The sequence below is a fragment of the Erythrolamprus reginae genome, chromosome 2 (assembly GCF_031021105.1).
Source record: "Erythrolamprus reginae isolate rEryReg1 chromosome 2, rEryReg1.hap1, whole genome shotgun sequence".
NCBI lineage: Eukaryota > Metazoa > Chordata > Lepidosauria > Squamata > Dipsadidae > Erythrolamprus > Erythrolamprus reginae.
Genome location: NC_091951.1, coordinates 6,324,498 through 6,352,085, shown reverse-complemented (window position 1 = coordinate 6,352,085; position 27,588 = coordinate 6,324,498). Strand labels below are relative to the sequence as shown.

Here is a 27,588-nt window from a genome sequence, read left to right as displayed (position 1 = left end):
ACAAATTGTGCCACAATCAAAAAAGATAATTATGACAAACTTACTAATGACGTAGATAAAGATCTAAATAAATGGACTAAACTCCCTCTCTCCCTAATGGGAAGAATTGCCACAATTAAATCAAACATTCTCCCACGATATTTGTACTTATTCCAAACTGCTCCAATAAAACTAAACAAACCCTTCTTTGAATGTCTTCATAAGAAATTCCTTAAATTTATTTGGGAGAAGAAAAAGGCGAGAATAAAAATTAAATGTATGTTCGACCACCATACAAGAGAGGGATTCGGACTTCCTAATATGGAGTTGTACTATAAAGCCTCAATTCTCAATTCAATTAGGGAATGTATAACACTTAAAAATAGAAGGCTATTAGCACTAGAGGGCTATAACCTTCTGACGGGGTGGCATGCCTTTCTATTAACAGATCTGCATAAAATACCCTCATACTTTAAACCACACTATGTCCGCAAAGCCTTAATTGAAGTCTGGCACTTTATCAGGAAGAATTACTATTTATCCACTCCAAAATGGATATCGCCAATTGAAGTTGTTAAATACCCAAACATTCTCCCTCTCAACAAGATAATAACATACAAACACCTACTTGATATCAATGATGATCTAATATCTAAACAAAACTTTTCAGAGGCCGGCCTAAGCTTTGATTGGTACCAATATATTCAAATACAACACATTTATACTAAACATAAAAACAATTTGGGATTTCAAAAAAATAACACACTAGATAAGATTATACTTGGTTCAAATAAGAAAATAATATCTAACATATATAATAATATATTGCATCAGTACACTATAGAAGAAACAGTTAAAACATCAATTATTGCTTGGGGTCAAAATTTTGGGTACAATATTTATCTAAACGAATGGGAAAAAATCTGGACTATAAATTATAAATATACAATTGCCACCACCCAGAAAGAGAACCAATATAAAATGTTTTACAGGTGGCATCTCCCTCCAGCTAGACTTGCCAAAATCTAGCCAAATATGTCTCCAAAATGTTGGAAGTGCAATAAAAAAATTGGGACATATTACCACACTTGGTGGACATGTGAAATTGCAAAAACCTATTGGTTAAAAATTAAAAAAGCTATAGACCAAATTACTTTCTTATCTATCCCTTTAAAACCAGAATTATTCCTTTTAGGAATAATTAGACAAAAGATTAGTAAGGATGAAAATAGACTAACAATCCTGGGCCTAGAAAGCCTAGAACTACGGCGCCTAAAACACGATTTAAGTATTTCCCACAAGATCATATGCTGCAATGTCCTACCAGTCAATGACTACTTCAGTTTCAACTGCAATAACACAAGAGCACGCAACAGATTCAAACTTAATACAAACCGCGCCAAACCTGACTATAAAAAATATGATTTCAACAATTGAGTTATCGAAGCGTGGAACTCATTACCGGACTCAATTGTGCCAACCCCTAACCCCCAACATTTCTCCCTTAGACTCTCCACGATTGACCTCTCCAGGTTCCTAAGAGGCCAGTAAGGGGCATACATAAGTGCACTGGTGTGCCTTTCGTCCCCTGTCCAATTGTCTTTCCTTTCTCTCACTTATCATATATATTTTCTTCCTTTCATATATCCTCTCCTCTAAGTTCACTTTCACCCTCTTTTATATTATCACGTCTATTTTTCTTCCTATATATTTGTGTATTGGACAAATGAATAAATAATAAATAAATAAATAGATTATTATATCATAACTCACATTCTAGCTGCAGCAAGAATTTTGTACGCTCAATATTGGAAACAAGAAAGAACACCTACTATTTTAAACCTTTTAATTAAAGTTATGGATTATGCAGAAATGTCAAAAATGACCATGGAATTATAAAATCAAGAAGATACAGTTTTCTACCAAGTCTGGGACAAGTGGTATAATTGGCTAAGGAAAAGAAAATTTTTGCAAATAATTCAAAAGGAAGATTATCCAACAAAGTAACTTATCAATGAATGATAAAATTTAAAATTATACTCTATTTACTATATCACAAAGGCTGTACCCAATATGTAACACTGGAAGATCTCATTCATCTCATTCATCTACTCCAAAACAAATCTAGCAGAATTTTTTAAAAAAACAATAAGAAGGAGAATAATTTATCAGCGATATTTTTGAAACTTATGTCATATTGATATGATATACCAGCCTCATTGCTGGTTCATCTCTATTTTCCATCTATACCCTCTCTTGCTACTCTATCTTTCCCCTACAATATTTCCCTTTTCTCTATTCTTTCTTTTTTCATCTCTCTTTTTTCTTTCTGTATTTTTCTCTCTGTATAACTGTCTGGTTTGGTGCTGCAACCCAACAGGACCGACACAGACTTCAGAGGAGAATCAGAACTGCAGAAAAAACAATTGCTGCCAACCTGCCTTCCATTGAGGACCTGTATACTGCACGAGTCAAAAAGAGGGCGGGGAAAATATTTACTTACCCCTCACATCCGGGACACAAATTGTTTCAACTCCTACCCTCAAAATGTTGCTACAGAGCACTGCACACCAAGACAACTAGACACAAGAACAGTTTTTTTCCGAATGCCATCACTCTACTAAACAAATAATTCCCTCAACACTGTCAGACTTTCTACTAAATCTGCACTTCTATTCTACTAGTTTTTCTCATCATTCCTATCACCCATTTCCTCCCATGTTGATTGTATGACTGTAACTTGTTGCTTATATCCTAAGATTTTTATTAATATTGCTTCTTCATTGCTTATTTGACCCCTATGACAATCATTAAGTGTTGTACCACATGATTCTTGACAAATGTATATTTTCTTTTATGTACGCTGAGAGCATATGCACCAAGACAAATCCCTTGTGTGTCCAATCACACTTGGCCAATAAAATTCTATTCTATTCTATTCTATTCTATTTGTCTTTTCTACTTCTTCAATATTCCTAATGTTATGTGATTCATAGGATATAGGCATCAAATGTACTGATTTACAAACAATTTATTGTTGACCTATTACAAATTATCTTTTCTATTTTTATTTTCTGTAAAATCAATAAAGACATTTATACTAGAAGATATGTAGGAAGCACATCAAAATAGTAATGGAGGATTTTATCTACCCTAACATCAATTGGGAGAAAAACTCTGCACCAAGTGGAAGATCCAACAGGTTCCTAACAACTTTGTTACCCAAAAAGTAGAGAAGAGAACAAGGGGATCAGCCATATTGCAATTAATTCTCCTAACAGAGATGAAATGATAGGAGTAGAAGCTACAGGAACCCTGGGGACAAATGATCATGCAATATTGGAATTCAACATTATATAAACACAAACAGTAGGACAAAGTCAAACTAGAGTCTTGGACTTTAAGAGAACTAATTTCAATAAACCTAGAGAAAACTTGGCAAAGATTCCATGTATGAGAATCCTCTAAAGGGAAAACAACTTAGAAGCTTGGGAAATTTAATGTTTATGATTAGATAGATTATACAGGGGTTTTTAGATTTAAGTAAAATTTATAAAGAGAGATTGGAGGCATTACGGGCTAGTATTAATTAAGAATGTTAGAAATATTGTTTATTTGTCATTATATATTTGAGGGAACATTAATGAGGAAGTGTAATACATGATAATCATTATTGCTGGAGGACAAGATTAGAAAAAAATGCAATAAGGGAGAAAGGATTTATAATTATGATTTTTTTTGGATTATATAAGAGTTATTAACAAAATACTTCATTTTATTGTACTGAAATTAGAAGATACTTGGCATTGTATTAAAGTGTATGAAGGGAATTTTTTTAAAAAAATTATACCGAAAAGAAGCTTGGGAAATTTTGAAAAATTAGATTATAAAAGTCCAGAATTTTGTGCCGGTGTCTGGAGGCTGTTGGGGCCTGGATGGGTGTCAACAGACTCACACTCAACCCTGATAAGACGGAGTGGCTGTGGGTTTTGCCTCCCAAGGACAATTCCATCTGTTCGTCCATCACCCTGGGGGGGGAATTATTGACCCCCTTGGAGAGGGTCCGCAACTTGGGCGTCCTCCTCGATCCACAGCTCACATTAGAGAACCATCTTTCAGCTGTGGCGAGGGGGGGTGTTTGCCCAGGTTCGCCTGGTGCACCAGTTGCGGCCCTATTTGGACCGGGACTCACTGCTCACAGTCACTCATGCCCTCATCACCTCGAGGTTCGACTACTGTAACGCTCTCTATATGGGGCTTCCTTTGAAAAGTGTTCAGAAACTTCAGATCGTGCAGAATGCAGCTGCGAGAGCAGTCATGGGCTTCCCTAGGTTTGCCCATGTTACACCAACACTCCGCAGTCTGCATTGGTTGCCGATCAGTTTCTGGTCACAATTCAAAGTGTTGGTTATGACCTATAAAGCCCTTCATGGCATCGGGCCAGAATATCTCCGGGACCTTATCTGCCGCACGAATCCCAGCGACCGATTAGGTCCCACAGAGTTGGCCTTCTCTGGGTCCCGTCAACTAAACAATGCCGTTTGGCGGGACCCAGGGGAAGAGCCTTCTCTGTGGCGGCCCCGACCCTCTGGAACCAGCTCCCCCCAGAGATTAGAACTGCCCCCACCCTCCTCACCTTTCGTAAACTCCTTAAAACCCACCTTTGCCATCAGGCATGGGGGAATTGAAACATCTCCCCCGGGCCTATACAGTTATGTATGGTATGCTTGTGTGTATGTTTGCTTTTAATAATGGGGCTTTTAGTGTTTTTTTTTATTATTAGATTTGCTGTGAGCCGCCCCGAGTCTATGGAGAGGGGCAGCATACCAATCTAATAAATGAATGAATTAATGAATGAATGAATAAAAATAAATAAATAAATAAATAAATACATAAACAAACAAACAAACACCAGTGAAGAAGAAAAATAATAACTCACAAAAGAAACCAGCATGGCTGCATAAAGACCTCTGTGACAAATTGAAAGACAAAAAGGACAAGTATCAAAAGTGGAAAGAAGGGAAATAGCTAACTCAGAATACCATCAAATAACAAAAAAAGCTTCTTTCAGCATACTAAAAATAAGAAAAACATTAAGGAAACAATTGGTTCATTTCAGGGAGAAAATGGCAAGAAGGTGACAAGCCACAGGGAGAAAGCAGAGTTACTTAACACGTTTTTTTTTGCATCTGTCTTTACACAACGGGAAAGAACAGTCCCACCTATCAAAAACAGCATCACAAAAAACAAAGTGGGAATACAAGTTCAAATAGGGAAGAAAATGGAAAGTGAACACCTGTCTCCCCTAGATGAATTCAAATAACCAGGATCTATCTATTGTTTTTTATCTTATTTATTTATCTATTTATTTATCTATCTATCTATCCATTTGTTTGTTTGTTTGTTTATTTATTTATTCATTTATTTATTTATTTAGTCCAATACACAATGAGGGTTTTAGTGGGTATACATACTCATAGTAAAATATATCTAAGAAAGAATAGAAAAGAAAGTATAGTAATAGAACATATCAGTGAAAGAATAGAAGAAGAGATATAGGAATAGAAGAAAGGGATAGGAGATATAGGAGAGCAATAGGACAGGGGACGGAAGGCACTCTAGTGCACTTGTACTCGCCCCTTACTGACCTCTTAGGAATCTGGATAGGTCAACCGTAGATAATTTAAGGGTAAAGTGTTGGGGGTTTGGGGATGACACTGTGGAGTTCGGTAATGAGTTCCACGCTTCGACAACTCGGTTACTGAAGTCCTATTTTTTACAGTCACGTTTGGAGCAGTTAATGTTAAGTGTAAATCTGTTGTGTGCTCTTGTGTTGTTGTGGTTGAAGCTGAAGTAGTCGCCGACAGGCAGGACATTGCAGCATATGATTTTGTGGGCAATACTTAGATCTTGTTTAAGGCGTCTTAGTTCTAGGCTTTCTAGGCCCAGGATTGAAAGTCTAGTCTCATAGGGTATTCTCTTTCGAGTGGAGGAGTGAAGGACTCTTCTGGTGAAAACTTAAATCTTATTTTTGAGTTTTTTTATAGGACTAATGTCCCTGTTGCAGGAGGTCCAAATGTCAGCCTCTGCGTTTCTTCTTCATGCCCTGCTTGCATCGGCTTCCATGGAAACGGTAGGAGGGGGAGGTAACTGGAGATACGGGAGGGGGGAAGATGTGCTGGAGGACCCTGTGGTTTGAAAACTGTTAAGGGAGGGATAACACCACCAGTCTCTTCCTGTCAGAGCTATACATTTATTTATTTATTTATTAGATTTGTATGCCGCCCCTTTCCGTAGACTCAATAAACACAATAAACACAAACACAACACAATAAAAACAGTTCATGACAAATCTAATAATTTACAATTTAAAATATTTAAAAACCCCATTATTAAACAGACATACATACAAGCATACCATACATAAATTGTATAGGCCCAGGGGAGGTATCTCAGTTCCCCCATGCCTGACGACAAAGGTGGGTTTTAAGGAGTTTACAAAAGGCAAGGAGGGTAGGGGCAGTTCTAATCTCTGGGGGGAGCTGGTTCCAGAGAGTCGTGGCTGCCACAGAGAAGGCTCTTCTCCTGGGGCCCGCCAACCGACATTGTTTAGTTGACGGGACCCGGAGAAGGCCCACTCTGTGGGACCTAATCGGTCGCTGGGATTCGTGCGGCAGAAGGCAGTCTCGGAGATATTCTGGTCCGATGCCATGAAGGGCTTTAAAGGTCATAACCAACACTTTGAATTGTGACCGGAAATTGATCGGCAACCAATGCAGACTGCGGAGTGTTGGTGTAACATGGCCATACCTGGGGAAGCCCATGATTGCTCTCGCAGCTGCATTCTGCACGATCTGAAGTTTCTGGACACCATGGACTTGTTTATCCACTGGCTCAAGGTCAATGGCCATTGCATACCAGATGTGGAGAACCTAACAAATGATGCAGCCACCAGACACCTAAGGACATAGGGATTGGGTGAATAGCCCAGGGAAGGGTAATCTGGGAGGGTTTGGGGATCTTTGTAATATGCACCTTTTTCCTAGACTTCACTTTACTTTTGTTGCGCTCATTTCTTATCTAGTAAAAGTGCTCTTTGAAGTTCAAATGGACTCTTGAGTTTTGATTTCCTAGATTCTGAAGGGAAGGAGACCTGACATTTACAAATAAAGTACAAGGTAAAGTGATTGTTATACAAACGATCCAGGATACCACAGCACAGAAAAATATACTCATCTGCAGTGAATGTGATACAATGAAATGGATTAGCTGGATTGGCATTGGATCTTCCATAGAAACATAGAAACATAGAAACATGGAAACATGGAAACATGGAAACATGGAAACATGGAAACATGGAAACATAGAAACATAGAAACATAGAAACATAGAAACATCATAGAAACATCATAGAAACATCATAGAAACATCATAGAAACATCATAGAAACATCATAGAAACATCATAGAAACATCATAGAAACATAGAAACATAGAAACATAAACATAGAAACATAGAAACATAGAAACATAGAAGACTGACGGCAGAAAAAGACCTCATGGTCCATCTAGTCTGCCCTTATACTATTTCCTGTATTTTATCTTAGGATGGATCTATGTTTATCTCAAGCATGTTTAAATTCATTTACTGTGGATTTATCTACCACGTCTGCTGGAAGTTTGTTCCAAGGATCTACTACTCCTTCAGTAAAATAATATTTTCTCATGTTGCTTCTGATCTTTCCCCCAACTAACTTCAGATTGTGTCCCCTTGTTCCTGTGTTCACTTTCCTATTAAAAACACTTCCCTCCTGGACCTTATTTAACCCTTTAACATATTTAAATGTTTCGATCATGTCCCCCCTTTTCCTTCTGTCCTCCAGACTATACAGATTGAGTTCATGAAGTCTTTCCTGATACGTTTTATATTTAAGACCTTCCACCATTCTTGTAGCCCGTCTTTGGACCCATTCAATTTTGTCAATATCTTTTTGTAGGTGAGGTCTCCAGAACTGAACACAGTATTCCAAATGTGGTCTCACCAGCGCTCTATATAGCGGGATCACAATCTCCCTCTTCCTGCTTGTTATAAGCTTGTTATAAAATTGTGAAGTATGTGAATGCAGAAATGCGAAAACATCTTACGGAGGATATAGGACAACTCGCCACGGCCAATTTGCTGTGGGACAAAAGTTATGTAATATTGAAGAATGGTGGAATAGAATCATTAAAGAAAGGATGCAAAAGGAGGGACAAAATGAAATATGAACGACAAAAAATAATTTTTAAAAATGGTTTAAATAAATAATTAAATAAAACCATTGAATTGTTCCATTGGTGAATTAGCCATGGCGAGCTGGTTGTGATAAGTTGGCCATGGTGAATTGTCAGCTGTCAATTGTATGAGGCAAGTTAGCTATGGAAAGTTGTCCCGTTCTAACTTAGAGCATATACAGTGGTACCTCATCTTACGAACACCTCTTCTAACGAACTTTTCAAGATACGAACCCGGTGTTTAAGATTTTTTTGCCTCTTCTTCCGAACTATTTTCACCTTACGAAAATAGCTGCTGCTGGGATGAAGGGGTTTAATTTTTTTCCCCTTTTTTGAAGAAAGAAAAGGGAGTGGCGGCTTGGAGGAGAAAATATTTTGCAGAGAACAATGTGCTCGCAAAGGCACTGAAAGGGTGTCTTTTGAAGAAAGAAAAGGGAGGGGCGGCTTGGAGGAGGAAAGATTTTGCAGAGAACAACGTGCTTGCAAAGGCACTGAAACGGTGTCTTTTGAAGAAAGAAAAGGGAGGGGCGGCTTGGAGGAGGAAAGATTTTGCAGAGAACAACGTGCTTGCAAAGGCACTGAAACGGTGTCTTTTGAAGAAAGAAAAGGGAGGGGCGGCTTGGAGGAGGAAAGATTTTGCAGAGAACAACGTGCTTGCAAAGGCACTGAAACGGTGTCTTTTGAAGAAAGAAAAGGGAGGGGCGGCTTGGAGGAGGAAAGATTTTGCAGAGAACAACGTGCTTGCAAAGGCACTGAAACGGTGTCTTTTGAAGAAAGAAAAGGGAGGGGTGCCCCCCTCGCCTTTCTTCCTTCCAACCCACCCTTTAGCCTAGCCTTGCTTCTTCCACCCGCCCCCTTTAGCTGCTCCTCCCTGCCCTCTGTTCGCCTCCCTTCTAAAGTTTGGGATTTTCCTGAAGGATTTGCACACATTATTTGCTTTTACATTGATTCCTATGGGAAACATTGTTTCATCTTACGAACTTTTCACCTTACAAACCTCCTCCTGGAACCAATTAAGTTCGGATGATGAGGTACCACTGTATTTACTTGAGCAAGATTTGAGCAGCTGGACACAATGGTCAAGTATAGGGAATTTAATCAAATCCCCTCTAATGAACAGACTTGTATTTATTATTATTATTATTATTATTATTATTATTATTATTATTATTAAAAATATAAGTCTGTTCATTACAGGGGATATGATTAAATTCCCTAAATTTAACCATTCTGTCCAGCTGCTCAAATCTTGCTCAAGTAAACAATGCCCTAAGTTAATTCTCCAAAGACTCGGGGCAGTTCACAGGGTATAAAAGCAACACAGCAACAAATATAATTAATTAAAAGTTACTACTAAAATCCCATATAATAAAAAACAGTCAACCAATTCATTCACAGCCACACATTACATCTTGTAAACAGAGGAGGGGGGATTGATCTAATTGCCCTATGCCTGGTGACATAAATGAGTTTTGAGGCTCTTGCAAAAGGCGAGGAGGATGGGGGCAGTGTGAATTTCTGGAGGGAGCTGATTCCAGAGGGCCGGGGCCACCACAGAGAAGGCACTTCCCATGGGCCTCACCAGATGACCCTCTCTAGCCGATGGGGCCTGGAGAAGCCCAACAATAAAAACAATATAGTAGTGGAACAAATCTAATATTAAAAACATATAAAACCCTATCATTATTTAAAAAACCAAGCAGCACGTTCATACCAAACATAAAACAAAGTATAAAAAAGCCTGAGGGAAAGGTGTCTCAACTCCCCCATACCTGTCGGTATAAGCGAGTCTTGAGTAGTTTATGAAAGACAGGGAGGGTGGGGGCAGTTCTAATCTCCGGGGGAAGTTGGTTCCAGAGGGCCGGGGCCACCACAGAGAAGGCTCTTCCCCTGAGGCCCACCAAACAACATTTTTTAGTCGATGGGACCTGGAGAAGGCCAACTCTGTGGGACCTTATTGGTTGCTGGGATTCGTGCAGTAGCAGGCGGTTCCGGAGGTACTCTGGTCCAATGCCATGTAGGGCTTTAAAGGTCATGACCAACACTTTGAATTGTGACCGGAAACCAATCGGCAGCCAATGCAAGCCACGGAGTGTTGAAGAAATGTGGGCGAATCTTGGAAGCCCCATGATGGCTCTCGCAGCTGCGTTCAGATTTGCCCCCTTTTCAAATTTATCTTTATTTTTTCCTAAGAAAATATAGTCATACTGTTCTCAAGCTGCCCGTTTGCCCATTGAATCCGAGATATCTGTGGAGATTTTCAATCATCCCAATCATGGTTGTCCCAAAGGTCCTTTTTCAAGAGGCAACTGAACTTTCTTGTTTTTCTTTGAAGATGTTTTACTTTTCTAAGCTAAACGTTTTTTAAAAAAACAACAAGAAAGTCCAAGAGTGCCTTTGCGACATTAAGCCTCAAAGAAATTTATGATCCCCAAAGGAGAAGTTGCTTCTCCCTGTAACTTTCATCATCCTGGCCTTTGTGACCTCTTCTGCTCCTTCTCCAGTGTTTGCCTTGGATGTAAACATCAGACTGAAGCAACGTGGAAAGGATCTTGCATCAGAAGAGGATAACTGATTCCTTGCCATGCTGGGTGTTTTACACGAGATTGAGAACGGGTGTTGAATGTATCTTTTCTCTCTCTTTTCTATGAGAAGCAGTTTGTCTCTGGATCAGGAAAGCCACCAGCATTTCCATCCCGTAAGAGCAATTTTTAATTCTTTTAACTTCTTGCAGTTTAGAAACAGAGAAGTAGCTGATTCTGCCCAAAGAGGAATGGACCTCCTGCTTCTGCTTTTGCTATTGCTGCTTTTACTAACTCAAAGAAACTCTGGGAGGCGTAGAACCAAATGCCCACCAATTTTGAAGCATCAAGAAGAAGGAAATATATGGAGCTTTTACAGGTCAGGAGACCATCTCATTAGCGTGGTTATCGCTGCAACAAAAACTTCGCTTCAGACGCTACAATTCAATGGGTCTCATATTTCTTATCACAAGTAAGTCATTCGGTGTGATGGAATTGTATTCTTTCCGTTTGTGGTTTTTACAATTTTCTTTCTTCTTATGCCACTCATTCTTTAGTTGCATCCCGCTATATAGAGCACTGGTGAGACCACATTTGGAAGACTGTGTTCAGTTCTGGAGACCTCACCTACAAAAAGATATTAACAAAATTGAACGGGTCCATAGATGGGCTACAAGAATGGTGGAAGGTCTTAAGCATAAAACGTATCAGGAAAGACTTAATGATCCCAATCTGTATAGTCTGGAGGACAGAAGGAAAAGGGGGGACATGATCGGAACATTTAAATATGTTAAAGGGTTAAATAAGGTCCAGGAGGGAAGTGTTTTTAATAGGAAAGTGAACACAAGAACAAGGAGACACAATCTGAAGTTAGTTGGGGGAAATATCTGAAGCAACATGAGAAAATATTATTTTACTGAAAGAGTAGTAGATTCTTGGAACAAACTTCCAGCAGATGTGATAGATAAATCCACAGTAACTGAATTTAAACATGCCTGGGATAAACATATATCCATCCTAAGATAAAATACAGAAAATAGTATAAGGGCAGACTAGATGGAGCATGAGGTCTTTTTCTGCCCTCCGTCTTCTATGTTTCTATGCAGGGCACATGTAATGTCTTGGGTCATTTTGATTTATATGACTTTCTCCTTTTGTCTTATGTTGTGCAAGAAACTCAAATTCTGGGATAAAACAGAAGAAACCCTTAAAAAAACACACCTGAGAAAAAGACAAATAGAATCCCATAGGATCTTACATTCCTCTTCCAATTCTGAATTCATCCACTGACTGATGGTTTTTTATTTCATGTACATATTGAAGGGGATGTACTGTGTAGCTCATATTAAATGCCTGCTACTTATAAGAATAAGGATGTTTTTAGGATTGCTTTGCTGGTTGACTTATTAATTCATGCTCTTGTGTTTATGAAGATTCAACCTTAATGATTGAATTAAATGGACAAAAAAAATTCAGTGCTACTACAACCCAAAGGTGCTTTTTCAAGAGGCAATTGGATTTTCTGGTTCTTTCTTTCTTTCTTTCTTTCTTTCTTTCTTTCTTTCTTTCTTTCTTTCTTTCTTACTTACTTACTTACTTACTTACTTACTTACTTACTTACTTACTTACTTACTTACTTACTTACTTACTTACTTACTCCAATACACAATGAGGGTTTTAGTGGGTATATATCTATACACACATAGTAAAATACATGATGAAGGTTATAGAGGAGATACTCAGAGTAAAATATATCTGTGAAAGAACAGAAAAGAAGATATAGGAATAGAACATATCAATGAAAGAATAGAGGAAGAGATATAGGAATAGAAGAAAGGTATAGGAGATATAAGAGAGCAATAGGACAGGGGATGGAAGGCACTCTAGTGCACTTGTACTCGCCCCTTACTGACCTCTTAGGAATCTGGAGAGGTCAACTGTGGATAATCTAAGGGTAAAGTGTTGGGGGTTTTGAAGACATTTTGCTTCTCATCCAAGAAACTTCTTCAGCTCTGTGCTCTTGCTGTGTTAGTTGTGCCTTCTTTATAAATTTTGTGACCTGTTCCAATTACTTCTTGGATGAGAAGCAAAATGTCTTCAAAGAAAAAAAAAAACCTCCAGAAAGTCCAGTTGCCTTTTGAAAAAGCACCTTTGGAACAACCATGACCTGGATGACTGAGAATCACTATAGACATTCAGCACTACTACTACAAATAATGTTATATTTGGGGCTATTAAATCTAGTGAAAGACTATCTCCACCCCATCTTCTCAACCCTTAGAAAAGTTAAGTGGTGATGGATGATTTTGAATCAGTTTTTTGGCTTAGATTCAATAGGCTTGTGGAGACAAAGAGAAATGAATTAAAAACCTATTTCGTTGTTGTTCTTTATAGTGATAATAATAGTAATATCAATTCATTTTTGCAACAGGTTATCTTTTGATTGGTCTAGAATCTTGCAATTAATTTCTGCTATTCAAGTGATCAACAGGAATCCTCAGCTCCTGCACAATCTCACCCTTGGCTACAACATCCATGACAACTATTTTAACACCATTGCCACTTCCGATGCTTTGCTGGACATGCTTTCGACTGGAGAAGCCAATGTTCCCAACTACAGCTGTGGAAGAAAGGATCATCTTTTGGCTCTTCTGGATGGAGCTAACAATGATATCTCTGTCCAGATGTCCACATTAGTAGGCACATACAAAGTTCCACAGGTTTATTTGTGTGTTTTTCTTTCTCTGACAATATCAGTTGAGTGGGTGGGTGGGTGAGCAATAGAATAGAATAGAATAGAATAGAATAGAATTCTTTATTGGCCAAGTGTGATTGGACACACAAGGAATTTGCCTTGGTGCATGTGCTCTCAGTTTACATAAAAGAAAAAACATACATTCATTCATTCGTTTATTTGTTCATTCATTCATTCACTCATTCATTCATTCATTCATTCATTTATTTATTTATTTATTGTTGGAGTTGAAAGGGACCATGCAGGTCATCAAGTCCATCCCCCTGCCTGAGCAGGAATCCTAAAGCACCCCAACCAAGTGGCAGTCCAATCTCCTCTTGAAAGTGTCCAGAGTTGGGGAGTTCACAACCTCCGCAGGCAGGTTGTTCCACTGGTTGATCGCTCTGACCGTCAGGAAGTTCTTCCTTACTTCTAGGTTGCATCTCTCCTTGGTCAGCTTCCAGCCATTGTTCCTTGTCCGGCCCTCTGGTGCTCTGGAGAATAGAGTGGCCCTCTCCTCTCTGTGGCAACCCCTCATATACCTATATACAGCTATCATGTCCCCTCTGGCCCTCCTTTTCTCTAGGCTATCCATGCCCAGTTCCCGGGCCTTTGTCAAAAATCATTTGGTACAACACTTAATGATTGTCATAGGGTCAAATATGCAATGAAGAAACAATCAATATTAATAAAAATCTTAGGATACAAGCAGTGAAGGGCTACCAAAATTTTTACTACCACACTGTGGGCGTGCCTTGTACAGGACGCCCTGCATTTTTTCCCAACATCTTTCAGTGCAAATTGGATGCTCTGGGGTGGAGCTCCATTTTCGCTTCCCCGCTGTGTTCCCCCCCCCCCATCTGGGCAGTAGCCCACCCCTGGATACAAGCAACAAGTTACAGTCATGCAGTCCTAAGTGGGAGGAAAAGGATGATAGGAATGATGAGAAAAATCTAGTAACATAGAAACGTAGAAACATAGAAGACTGACGGCAGAAAAAGACCTCATGGTCCATCTAGTCTGCCCTTATACTATTTCCTGTATTTTATCTTAGGATGGATATATTTTTATCCCAGGCATGTTTAAATTCAGTTACTGTGGATTTACCAACCACGTCTGCTGGAAGTTTGTTCCAAGGATCTACTACTCTTTCAGTGAAATAATATTTTCTCATGTTGCTTTTGATCTTTCCCCCAACTAACTTCAGATTGGGTCCCCTTGTTCTTGTGTTCAATTTCCTATTAAAAACACTTCCCTCCTGGACCTTATTTAACCCTTTAACACAGTAGAAATAGAAGTGCAGATTTAGTAAAAGTTGACAGTGTTGAGGGAATTATTTGTTTAGTAGAGTGATGGTGTTCGGGAAAAAACTGTTCTTGTGTCTAGTTGTCTTGGTGTGCAGTGCTCTGTAGCGACATTTTGAGGGTAGGAGTTGAAACAAGGGAAAAGTTTAGGACATCCTCTTGGTCTGGTCTTTTTTCCTTTATTAAAGGATATTAGTGGAGAGTGCCATATGGAAACATATGGGAAAGTAAGTGAGAAGAAGAGGAAAGTTCTTTTTTCTCTTCTTTTTCCTTTTTTTCTTTTTTCGTTCTGTACTGTTCTTTTCTAGGCTCTTCATTCCTATCTGTTACTACTTTAAACTTTTAACTTTTCTTTGCATGCTTTCTATTCTATACTTTTAATTTTTTTGTTTTTGTATTTCTATATTATTAATCTTTATAATTGTTATTTGTTTTACTTCATAATTGCTATTTCTATTTGTTTTAAATGTTTATATAAAGGAGGTTTTTTAAATTAGATTTGTAATTGGACTAATTTGGCAATATTTGGTAATATTATTGGGTTTATTCTTTCCCCCTTGAATATGTCATTAGAAGATGTTTTTTAATGTTGTTTTTTAAGGGATTTTTTAATTAATAGGCACTAATTATTTTAAAAGGTTATTGACCATATGTGAAAATTGACATGGAAAAGATGTGGAATTTTTTTTTAAATATTCCAGCCTAATCTTCATGAAGTATTGAAAATTCTGAACAGCTTAAAAGGGGTATTAGCTTTTTTGCCTATTTGTATAACTTGTGAAAATTAAGCAGCTATTGTTATCCAGATGTCAAAAGTAAAGGAGGCAGTATTGGACTTGTAGACCATAACTTTTTGAAATTGATCTATTGTAAGCAACTTGTTGATGTTGGTATGTTATTTTATTATATTGTGATTGGAGAGAAAAATAAAAAAATCTTTGCCCGAAACAATTTGTGTCCAGGATGTGATGTAAATATTTTTACCACCCTGTTTTTGACTCGTGCAGTATAGAGGTCCTCAATGGAAGGCAGGTTGGCAGCAATTGTTTTTTCTGCAGTTCTGATTATCCTCTGAACTGAAGTCTCTGTTAGTCTTGTTGCGTTGCAGAACCAAACCAGACAGTTATAGAGGTGCGGATGACAGACTCAATGATTCCTCTGTAGAACTGTATCAGCAGCTCCTTGGCCAGTTTGAGCTTCCTGAGTTGGCGCAGAAAGAAAATTCTTTGTTGTGCTTTTTTGATGATGTTTTTGATGTTAGGTGACCATTTTAGGTCTTGAGATACTGTTGATACTGTGTTGTCTAGTATTGTGATAGGTGGAAGGATGGAAGGGCTTCTCCTAAAATCTACCACCATTTCTACGGTTTTGAGTGTGTTCAGTTCTAGATTGTTCCAGTCGCACCACAAGGTTAGTTGTTCAACCTCCCATCTATACATGGATTCATCTGTTGTGTTGTCTGAAAACCTCAGTAGTTTAACAGGTGGATCACTTGAAATGCAGTCATTGGTGTATAGAGAGAAGTGGTTAGAGTACACAGCCTTTGGGGGGGGGCTGTGCTAATTGTACATGTATCTGATGTGATTTTTCCTAGCTTCACCTTCACTTGAACAATACATTTCAGTTCAAATTTGCATACCCAGGTCTCATTATGATTAATTGTAGTGTGATACAGAAAGATTATTTAAATATTTATTTATTCATTCATTCATTCATTCATTCATTCATTCATTCATTCATTCATTTATTTATTTATTTATTTATTTATTTATTTATTTATTTATTTATTTATTTATTTATTTATTTATTTATTAGATTTGTATGCCGCTCCTCTCCGTAGACTCGGGGCGGCTCACAACAGCAATAGAACAATTCATAACAAATCTAATAATTTTAAAACATTTTTAAAAACCCCATTATTAATCAGACATATGTACAATCATACCATACATAAATTGTATAGGCCCGGGGGAGATATCTCAATTCCCCCATGCCTGGTGGCAAAGGTGGGTTTTAAGGAGTTTACGGAAGGCAAGGAGGGTGGGGGCAGTTCTAATCTCCCGGGGGAGCTGGTTCCAGAGAGTTGGGGCCACCACAGAAAAGGCTCTTCCACTGGGACCTGCCAAACTCTATTACTCTATTTTACTTAATTTGTTTATTATTAGTGTATTTATTGTATTGTATTGTATTGTGTTGTGTTGTGTTGTAGTGTAGTGTATTATAGTGTAGTGTAGTGTAGTGTAGTGTAGTGTAGTACAGTATAGTATATCTTTAAAAAGTGTTTGGAAACTTCAGATCGTGCAGAATGCAGCCGCGAGAGCAATCATGGGCTTCCCTAAATATGCCTATGTTACACCAACACTCCGCAGTCTGCATTGGTTGCCGATCAGTTTCTGGTCACAATTCAAAGTGTTGGTTATGACCTATAAAGCCATTCATGGCACCAGACCAGATTATCTCCCGGACCCCCTTTTGCCACATGAATCCCAGCGACCAGTTAGGTCCCACAGAGTGGGCCTTCTCCGGGTCCCATCAACTAAACAATGTTGTTTGGCAGGACCCAGGGGAAGAGCCTTCTCTGTGGCGGCCCCAGCCCTCTGGAACCAACTCCCCCCAGAGATTAGAATAGCCCCCACCCTTCTTGCCTTTCGTAAGCTTCTTAAAACCCACCTCTGTCGTCAGGCATGGGGGAACTGAGATATTCTTTCCCCCTAGGCTTCTACAATTTATGTATGGTATGTTTGTAGGTATGGTTGGATTTAAAATAAGGGTTTTTAGCTGTTTTAGTATTGGATTGTTGCATGTTGTTTTTACCACTGTTGTTAGCCGCCCCGAGTCTCCAGAGAGGGGCAGCATACAAATCCAATAAATAAACAAGCAAAAAAACCAAACAAACAAACAAACAAACAAATAAATAAATAAATAAATAGTATAGTACAGTATAACAATTCAATTTTAAATTATTTGCATTTTATATTAAGAATTTTGGTAACATCTAATAGCTAATCTACAATGAATTAATCTAATATGCTCATGAGAACCAAGCTGGATTAATTAAAGTTCATATTTTGGACTTAATTTGGCTGCAAATATAACTAATATTCTCCATTGCTTCTTCAGATAAGTTATAAAATTGTTTCGGAGGCTCTGAATGATAAAACTCAATTCCCCTTTTTCTATCGGGTGACTCCCAAAGAAGGGATCCACTATCCAGCAATTGTCCAACTGCTCCTTCATTTCAGATGGACTTTGATTGGTCTCTTTACTTCAGATACAGAGGAGGGAGAGAATTTTTTGAGGACTTTGACTCCTATGCTTTTCAAGAGTCGAATTTGTGTTGTTATATCACAGCAATTCTCAATTATTGGATTTTCAGCATATATCAAGCAGGCCATCTCTAAGTGGAGACAAGTCAATGTTTTTGTTAACTATATAAAATATGGCACCATCACCGAGAAAATTTTCCCAGTCCATTCTGCACTTGATGGTTTCCCACAACCCATTGAAGGTAAAGTCTGGATCATCTCAACCTATAAGGAATTGACCCTGAAAAAGCACAGATTTTACAAATATGTCCATAGTATTTGGACCTTTACTTTTCAGGAAAAAAGAAGGCCAAAAGATTATGCCTCTGAACCTTACTTCTTTGTGGAACACAAAATTAGAGACCAGTCTTTTAACTGTTCTTTTTCAAAGCACGTCTTTTCAGTCAAAGGCCAAAGAATATGCCATCAGAAAACACCAGTGGAGACCGGAAAGAAAAGTAAACATTTCCGGATCACAAATGACCACCATGTTTACAGTGTTGTTAAGACTCTGGCCCATGCCTTGAGTATTGCATATTCCTCTGAATCCAGGAGAAGAAAGAATGGCATCAAAGATAGGTTGGAAGCTGCAAGGTTGCAGCCATGGCAGGTATGGAGTCCCAACAAGGATCCAGTAAACTTTGTTTGTTTGTCAAAATATGTATAAGATAACAGGTACAAAAAGGCCAACAACAATGTCGTTTGGCGGGACCCAGGGGAAGAGCCTTCTCTGTGGCAGCCCCAGTCCTCTGGAACCAACTCCCCCCAGAGAATAGAATAGCCCCCACCCTCCTTGCCTTTCGTAACCTCCTTAAAACCCACCTCTGCCGTCAGGCATGGGGGAACTGAGATATTCTTTCCCCCAAGGCTTCTACAATTTATGCATAGTATGTTTGTATGTATGTTTGGTTTTAGGGTTTTTAGTTGTTTTAGTATTGGATTGTTACATACTGTTTTTTATTACTGTTGCTAGCCGCCCCGAGTCCACGGAGAGGGGCGGCATACAAATCCAATAAATAAATAAATAAACTTTGGGCAATCCAATCACTTGAGGCATATTATTCAAAAAAGCTGGCACTAGGACAGATATATTTTAAAATTAAACAATTAACCAGTGCCATAGCTTGACTTCAGTTGTGGGTACTCTATCATTGAAGGCTTTTAAAGAAGGGATTGGCCAGCCATTTGTATGAAATAGTAGAGGATCTTCTCTTGAGCAGAAGATTTGACTAGAAAACCTTCAAGGTCCATTCCAATTCTATTATTCTGTCATGCGTTGTTTGATAAATTCCTGTTATGTTTAACCTTCCTCTCTGCAGAAATCCCAGTTAAAGCTTTTTTGATTGATTGTTGATCAGGTTACATTTATTTGCATTAAGAAAATCAGTGAATGGAAATTTAAACTTCTCTTGTTCAAAGACTCAGCACTAAAATTGCTCCTCTTTTTACAATCCCAAAGATAACTGGACTTCCTTGGTTTTTTTGTGAAAGATGTTTGGCTTCTCATCTAAGAAACTTCTTCAGCTCTGCCTGGATGGTGGGGAATGGAAGGATTTATATTCTTTGCAGAGAGCAGGCCATTTGCATTCTTTTAGAGAGTCCTTGAAGCAGTGCAAACGATTATAGTGTGAACATAGAAACATAGAAGACTGACGGCAGAAAAAGACCTCATGATCCATCTAGTCTGCCCTTATACTATTTCCTGTATTTTATCTTAGGATGGATATATGTACTGAAAGAGTAGTAGATCCTTGGAACAAACTTCCAGCAGACGTGGTAGATAAATCCACAGTAACTGAATTTAAACACGCCTGGGATAAACATACAGTGATCCCCCGTTTATTGCGTCCCCAACCATTGCGAACAGGGTACTTCGCTATTTTTCAACCCGGAAGTCAAAAATACCATCTACGCATGCGTGCCGGGCACGCATGCGTAGATGGCAGCGGCTTCCCTGGGTCTTCCCCCTCTTGCTGGCGTCAGCGAGGAGTTTCCCCACCGCCCACGCAAACTCCTCGCTGCCGCCCGCCCTTCGCCCGCCCACGCCGTTCATTCTCACCGCTTTTGAGCTAAATCCGGGAGCGAATTCGCTTCCGGACTCAGCTCAAAACCGGCGATACCAAGCGGCAAGGAACGGCTTGTCTCGGCGCTTTCGAGCTGACAGCTCGAAAGCGCCGAGACAAGCCGTTCCTTGCCGCTTGCTATCGGCGGTTTTGAGCTAAATCCGGAAGCGAATTCGCTTCCGGACTCAGCTCAAAACCGGCGATACCAAGCGGCAAGGAACGGCTTGTCTCGGCGCTTTCGAGCTGACAGCTCGAAAGCGCCGAGACAAGCCGTTCCTTGCCGCTTGCTATCGGCGGTTTTGAGCTGAGTCCGGAAGCGAATTCGCTCCCGGATTTAGCTCAAAAGCGGCGATACCAAGCGGCAAGGAACGGCTTGTCTCGGCGCTTTCGAGCTGACAGCTCGAAAGCGCCGAGACAAGCCGTTCCTTGCCGCTTGGTATCGCCGGTTTTGAGCTGAGTCCGGAAGCGAATTCGCTTCCGGACTCAGCTCAAAACCGGCGATACCAAGCGCCCCCCGGACCCCCAACCCGGGTTTGGGGGGCTGCTAGGAAGCCCTCCATGCCGGCGGCAAACAGCCGCCTCGCCCCCAATCTTCGGCTCCTCGCTAGCGCTGTGGGAGTAAAAACACCGTCTGCACATGCGCAGACGGTGTTTTTACTTCCGCATCGCTACTTCGCGAAAACCCGCTCGTTGCGGGGGCTCCTGGAACGGAACCCTCGCAACGAGCGGGGGATCACTGTATATCCATCCTAAAATAAAATACAGGAAATAGTAGAAGGGCAGACTAGATGGACCATGCGGTCTTTTTCTGTCCTCAATCTTCTATGTTTCTATGTTTATCCCAGGGATGTTTAAATTCTGTTACTGTGAATCCACCATGTCTGCTGGAACTTTGTTTCAGGGATCTACAACTCTTTCAGTCAAATAATATTTTCTCATGTTGCTTTTGATCCTTCCCCCAACTAACTTCAGATTTTGTCCCTTGTTCTTGTGTTCATTTTCCTATTAAAAACACTTCCCTCCTGGACCTTATTTAACCCTTTAACATATTTAAATGTTTCGATCATGTCCCTCCTTTTCCTTCTGTCCTCCGGACTATACAGATTGAGTTCATGAAGTATTTCCTGATATGTTTTATGCTTAAGACCTTCCACCATTCTTGTAGCCCGTCTTCGGACCCATTCAATTTTGTCAATATCTTTTTGTAGGTGAGGTCTCCAGAACTGAACACAATATTATTCCAAATGTGGTCTCACCAGCGCTCTATATAGCGGGATCATAATCTCCCTCTTCCTGCTTGTTATACCTCTAGCTATGCAGCCAAGCATCCTACTTGCTTTCCCTACCGCCTGACTGCACAGCTCACCCATTTTGAGACTGTCAGAAATCACTACCCCTAAATCCTTCTCTTCTGAAGTTTTTCCTAACCCAGAACTGCCCATACAATACTCAGATTGAGGATTCCTTTTCCCCAAGTGCATTATTTTACATTTGGAAACATTAAACTGCAGTTTCCATTGCTTTGACCATTTATCTATACATATTTCCTCTAAACTCAGTGTGTTTGCAAGATAGACAAATGCAGAAGAAATATTCCAATGTGTAATGACTATATAGGATAAGAAATGAACCTTTTCATGTTCTGGATGTTTCCCTTTTAGTTCCACCCTTTTCTGGAGAAGAATGAATTGTGCAATCTTTCCCTGCTGAAAATGTATTTGGACACAAATGGAGATATAGCAGCAGATCTGAACATCATAAGCTGGGTGGTTCTCCCCAAGAAGGATCCCATCAAAGAGCAACTGGGGACAATCGAAAGACAGAGACTTGTCATCAGCCAAGCGGCTCTTTCACGGCTAAAGTTACTCAACAAGGTTGGGAAAATATTAGCTTCTCCCCACCACCACCATAACGCCCATTTGAAATGGGTTTATTTATTTTATTTATTTATTTTATTTTGTCCAATACACAATTAGGGTTTTTGTGGGTATACATATCTATATACACATAGTAAAATACATGATGAAGGTTATAGAGGAGATACTCACAGTAAAATATATCTAAGAAAGAATAGAAAAGAAGATATAGTAATAGAACATATCAATGAAAGAATAGAAGAAGAGATATAGGAACAGAAGAAAGGTATAGGAGATATATGAGAGCAATAGGACAGGGGACAGAAGGCACTCAAGTGCACTTGTTCTCGCCCCTTACTGACCTCTTAGGAATCTGGATAGGTCAACCGTAGATAATCTAAGGGTAAAGTGTTGGGGGTTTGGGGATGACACTATGGAGTCCAGTAATGAGTTCCACGCTTCGACCACTCGGTTACTGAAGTCATATTTTTTACAGTCAAGTTTGGAGCGGTTAATATTAAGTTTAAATCTTGAGTGATTCCTATTTGTTTACTTGTTTGTTTGTTTGTTTGTTTGTTTGTTTGTTTGTTTGTTTGTTTGACTTCAATGCCATCCAATCCTGAAGGACTGAAAATATTGGTAATTGATGTATTATTTTTCTATTGGTATTTACTTTTTCATAGGGTTTTTTTATAGTCTGGCCCTTCAACAGTCTGAGGGACAGTGAACTGGCTCCCTGTGTAAAAAGTTTGGGGACCCCTGGACTAACATATTTTCTTTGCATTCCTCTTTTTTTTCAGTCTCTGCCTCAGTCCAAATGTGTGGAAAACTGTCAACCTGGATTTTTCAAGCAGACTCGAGAAGGTGAGCCAATTTGTTGCTACGACTGCGTTCCTTGTCCAGAGGGAACCATCTCCATTGAGGAAGGTGGGTGATACCAGAGGAAAAGCTAAAAGATTCATTTAGACCATTTCACTATGTTCAGGCACAACATTTGTGGGACCTTGCTCAACAGTAGTAACTGTGAGAGGGGTCTTGGAGTCCTAGTGGACAACCATTTAAATTATGAGAGCAGCTTACATTAGAGAAACATCTTTCAGCTGTCACGAGGGGGGCATTGGCCCAGGTTCGCCTGGTGCACCAGTTGTGGCCCTATCTGGACTGGGAGTCACTGCTCACAGTCACTCAAGCCCTCATCACCTCGAGGCTCAACTACTGTAATGCTCTCTACATGGGGCTACCTTTGAAAAATGTTCAGAAACTTCAGATCGTACAGAATGCAGCTGCGAGAGCAATCATGGGCTTCCCTAGGTATGCCCATGTTCCACCAACACTCTGCAGTCTGCATTGGTTGCTGAACAGTTTCTGGTCACAATTCAAAGTGTTGGTTATGACCTATAAAGCCCTTCATGGCATCGGACCAGAATATCTCCGGGACCGCCTTCTGCCACACGAATCCCAGCAATCAGTTAGGTCTCACAGAGTTGGCCTTCTCCGGGTCCCGTCAACTAAACAATGTTGGCTGGCGGGACCCAGGGGAAGAGCCTTCTCTGTGGCAGCCCCGACCCTTTGGAACCAGCTCCCCCCAGAGATTTGGATTGCCCCCACCCTCCTTGCCTTTCGTAAACATCTTAAAACTCATCTCTGCCATCAGGCATAGGTCAATTGAGACATCTCCCCTGGCCTATATATTTTATGTATGGTATGTTTGTATATATGTTTTATTTTAAAATAAGGGGTTTTTAGTTTTTTAATTATTAGATTTGTTACTGTATATTGTTGGGTTTTTTTTACTATTGCTGTGAGCCACCCTGAATCTACGGAGAGAGGCGGCATACAAATCTAATAAATAATAATACTAATACTAATACTACTACTATTAATAACAATAATAATAATAATAATAATAATATTAATAAACATGTTTATTTTTAAGTGAAAGGACCGCCCTTTGCTTGCAGCGCCACTGAGGCGTCCTTTTTCGTAAAAATAACAATGCTTATTTTTATGTGAAGACCTCTCTTTGACCTCTCCACGAAGAGATTCCGGGGGTGGAGCCTTGACGTCACCGGCAGGTTGCTAAGAACGACAAGGTAATCACTTCCTGGATTCCATGGAATCCAGGAAGTGATCACCTTGGCGTCCTTAGCAACCTGCCGGTATACGTGACGTCAAAGCTCCACCCCCAGAATCTCTTGGTGGGATTCCCCGTTCGGGTTCGGTTCGGGTTCAGCCGAATTTTGCGTATAGTTCGTCTGAACTTGCCGAACCTGAACACTGTTGGGTTCGCCCATCACTATCTGTGATAGCAAGATGCCAGCAGAGAAAAACAAAACAGATATCACAAAACAAACTCTGATCAAGACGGGTTTTTCCAAAGTTGTCCTCTGCAGCTTTCCAGCTGCATCGACTCTTCTTAAATAAACTAGAGGAGGGAGTGGCCAATTAGCCTCAAGTCTTACTCATGAGTAGACCTCCTCAGGAGTAGATCTTTCTGCCTCTTGGCAGCCCTACATGCTCTTGCATTCAGGAAAAGAGTAGTAGCCCCTCCTTTCTCAGCCCTACCAAGAGGCATTGAAGGTTCCAAAAGTCCAGGCTGCACAAGCGGTGGACGGGCCACAACAGGAGGTTGGACTATATGGTCCCTCCAAATCTATTATTCTATATTCCATGCTCCAAGTCTATTCCCTAAACGATTGCCACCTTATGAGTCCTCAGAAGCCTAGCTTCTATGTTTCAGTCTCACTTGAAATCCAAGAGGCCCCCATCATCCTAATCTTCTGGAGATCTGGTTCTGGTCCCAAACATTGTGATGAGGTGAGGTCACTGCAGGATTAGAATATATTGACTTGGGGCAAGAAATGTGGTTCTAGCACCAAAATATCAAAAAAAAATAAAGGAAACACTCAAAGAACACATAATAGATCTGAATGAATGAAATATTCTCATTGAATACTTTGTTCTGTACAAAGTTGAATGTGCTGACAACATGTGAGATTGATTGTCAATCAGTGTTGCTTCCTAATTGGACAGTTTGATTTTACAGTAATTTGATTTACTTGGAGTTATATCGTGTTGTTTAAGTGTTCTCTTTATTATTTTTTGAGCAGTATATTTCTCTTTGGTGTCTTATTGTTGTTTTTATAGTAGTAAATGCAACAATAAGTAGTAAATCACCAAAAAGGCCTCTAGAGTTGTTAACCTGATCCTACGTAGCTTCTGTTCCGGCAATCTCACATTACTCACAAGAGTCTACAAAAGTTTTGCCGGACCCACCCTTGACTACTGCTCATCTGTCTGGAACCCATACCACATCTCAGACATTAATACCCTTGAAAACGTCCAAAGATATTTTACCAGAAGAGCCCTTCACTCCTCCACTCAAAACAGAATATCCTACAAAAATAGACTAACAATCCTGGGTCTAGAAAGCCTAGAACTATGGTGCCTAAAACACGATTTAAGTATTGCCCACAAGATCATATGCTGCAACGTCCTACTGGTCAATGACTACTTCAGCTTCAACCACAGCAACACAAGAGCACGCAACAGATTCAAACTTAATACGAACCGCTCCAAACTTGACTGTAAAAAATATGACTTTAACAATCGAATTGTCGAAGCGTGGAACTCATTACTGGACTCAATAGTGTCAACCCCTAACCCCCAACATTTCTCCCTTAGACTATCCACGATTGACCTCTCCAGGTTCCTAAGAGGCCAGTAAGGGGCATACATAAGTGCACTAGTGTGCCTTTCGTCCCCTGTCCAATTGCCTTTCCTTTATCTCATATATCATATATATTTTCTTCCTTTCATATATCTTCTCCTCTATTTTCACTTTTATCCTTATATATATTACTTCATGTTTATTTTCTTCCTATGTATTTGTGTATTGGACAAATGAATACATAAATAAAATAAAAATAAATAAATTTGGGCTGAGGGATTGCTGGGTTGTAAGCTTCTTAAAGTTTGCTTTAAGATGGCCAGCCAGACAAATGATTTTCAGGTTTCTACTTACCATTTTCTATGAACTTACTGTTTCTTAATATCGGGTAATATTACTTTCTGTTTTCTCAGATACTGAAAAATGCACCAAGTGTCCAGATGATCAATATCCAACCAAGAACCGAATCCATTGTATCCCCAAAAGAATCATCTTTCTATCCTACGAAGACCATCTAGGCATCATCCTGATCTCTTTTGCCTTGCTCTTGTTTCTAACCACAGGCCTTGTTTTAATCATATTCATTAAATACCTAGAAACTCCCATTGTCAAAGCCAACAACCGAGACCTCTCCTATATCCTGCTGGTCTCTCTCCTGCTTTGCTTTTTATCCTCCATTTTATTCATTGGACAACCAAATAAAACCACCTGTTGTCTCCGACAAACAGTGTTCAGCATTGTATTCTCAATAGCCCTGTCTTCTGTATTGGCCAAATCAATCATTGTGGTGCTTGCCTTCCTGGCCATGAAACCAGGAAACCGAATGAAAGCATGGCTGAAGAAAAGCTTGGCAAACTCCATCATCCTTTCTTGTTCTGGGGTCCAAATTTTCATCTGTGCATTATGGCTGGGAGTTTTTCCTCCATTCCCTGACTCTGACCTCCAATCACAGCCAGGAGAGATTATCCTTCAATGCAACGAAGGCTCTAACACCATGTTTTATGTTGTTCTTAGCTACATGGGTTTTCTAGCTGGCATTTGCTTCATGGTGGCTTTCCTGGCCAGGAACCTGCCTGGGGCCTTCAATGAAGCCAAACTGATCACCTTCAGCATGCTGGTCTTCTGCAGCGTCTGGATCTCCTTCCTGCCCACCTACTTGAGCACCAAAGGAAAGTCCATGGTGGCTGTTCAGATCTTCTCCATCTTGGCCTCCAGTGCTGGCCTGCTGGGTTGCATCTTCTTCCCCAAGTGCTACATTATCATCCTAAGACCAGATCTAAACACTAAGGAATACCTAAGAATAAAAGTAGGGAACTGATAGTGAAACAGTTTCTTAGATTCATAACAGTTAATTATTGGCTGTAGTTCTTTGCTTCTATTTGGGTTATTTAAAACTGAAAGAAATAAAAACATAAAGAGTGTAAAACCAAATTAGAATCCAAGATAGTATCAAAAAATGTGAATCACATGAAGTCTTAGTACCACTTTACAAAGCCTTAGGAAGACCACAGTTTTAATACTGCATCTAATTTTGGTCACCACCAAAAGATATTAAGACTCTGGAAAGAGCACAGAGAAGAAGAACAAGTATGATTAAGGGACAGGAAATTAAAATTTGTGAAACATGGTTGCAGGAATTTGGTTTGTCTAGTTAGTGAAAAGTGAAAAGTGTCTAGTTAGTGAAAAGAAGGAGAGGGAAGACATGATATTTGAGGGGCTCTCAGAGAGATGAGGGGGTCCACTTATTTTCCAAAGCACCAGAACGCAAGACTAGAAACAATGATGGAAATTAATCAAGAAGAGAAGTTAACTTTTCTAACAGTGAGAACAATGAACAAGTGGAATGCTTGCCTTCAGAAGTTTCAGATGCCTCGTTGCCAGA

At 39.7% G+C, this 27,588-nt stretch overlaps 1 protein-coding gene across 1 annotated transcript; it reads left to right on the top strand.

Annotated features, from left to right (window-relative positions):
• The first annotated feature begins 6,031 nt into the window (after window positions 1-6,031).
• LOC139158707 (vomeronasal type-2 receptor 26-like) lies at window positions 6,032-27,024 on the top strand. Its single transcript, XM_070736036.1, has 8 exons — window positions 6,032-6,112; window positions 10,987-11,246; window positions 13,227-13,470; window positions 15,001-15,039; window positions 17,933-18,727; window positions 21,842-22,054; window positions 22,837-22,963; window positions 26,120-27,024. Exons 1-8 carry the CDS (start codon window positions 6,032-6,034, stop codon window positions 27,022-27,024), a joined length of 2,664 nt encoding a protein of 887 aa, XP_070592137.1.
• The last annotated feature ends 564 nt before the right edge of the window (window positions 27,025-27,588 follow it).

Coding starts and splice junctions, on each gene's coding strand:
- LOC139158707 (XM_070736036.1), top strand. CDS start 6,032: ATGTCCCTGTTGCAGGAGGTCCAAATGTCAGCCTCTGCGTTTCTTCTT. Junction 22,055..22,836: donor GGCTAAAGTTACTCAACAAG/GTTGGGAAAATA, acceptor CTTTTTTTTCAG/TCTCTGCCTCAGTCCAAATG. Junction 22,964..26,119: donor AACCATCTCCATTGAGGAAG/GTGGGTGATACC, acceptor CTGTTTTCTCAG/ATACTGAAAAATGCACCAAG.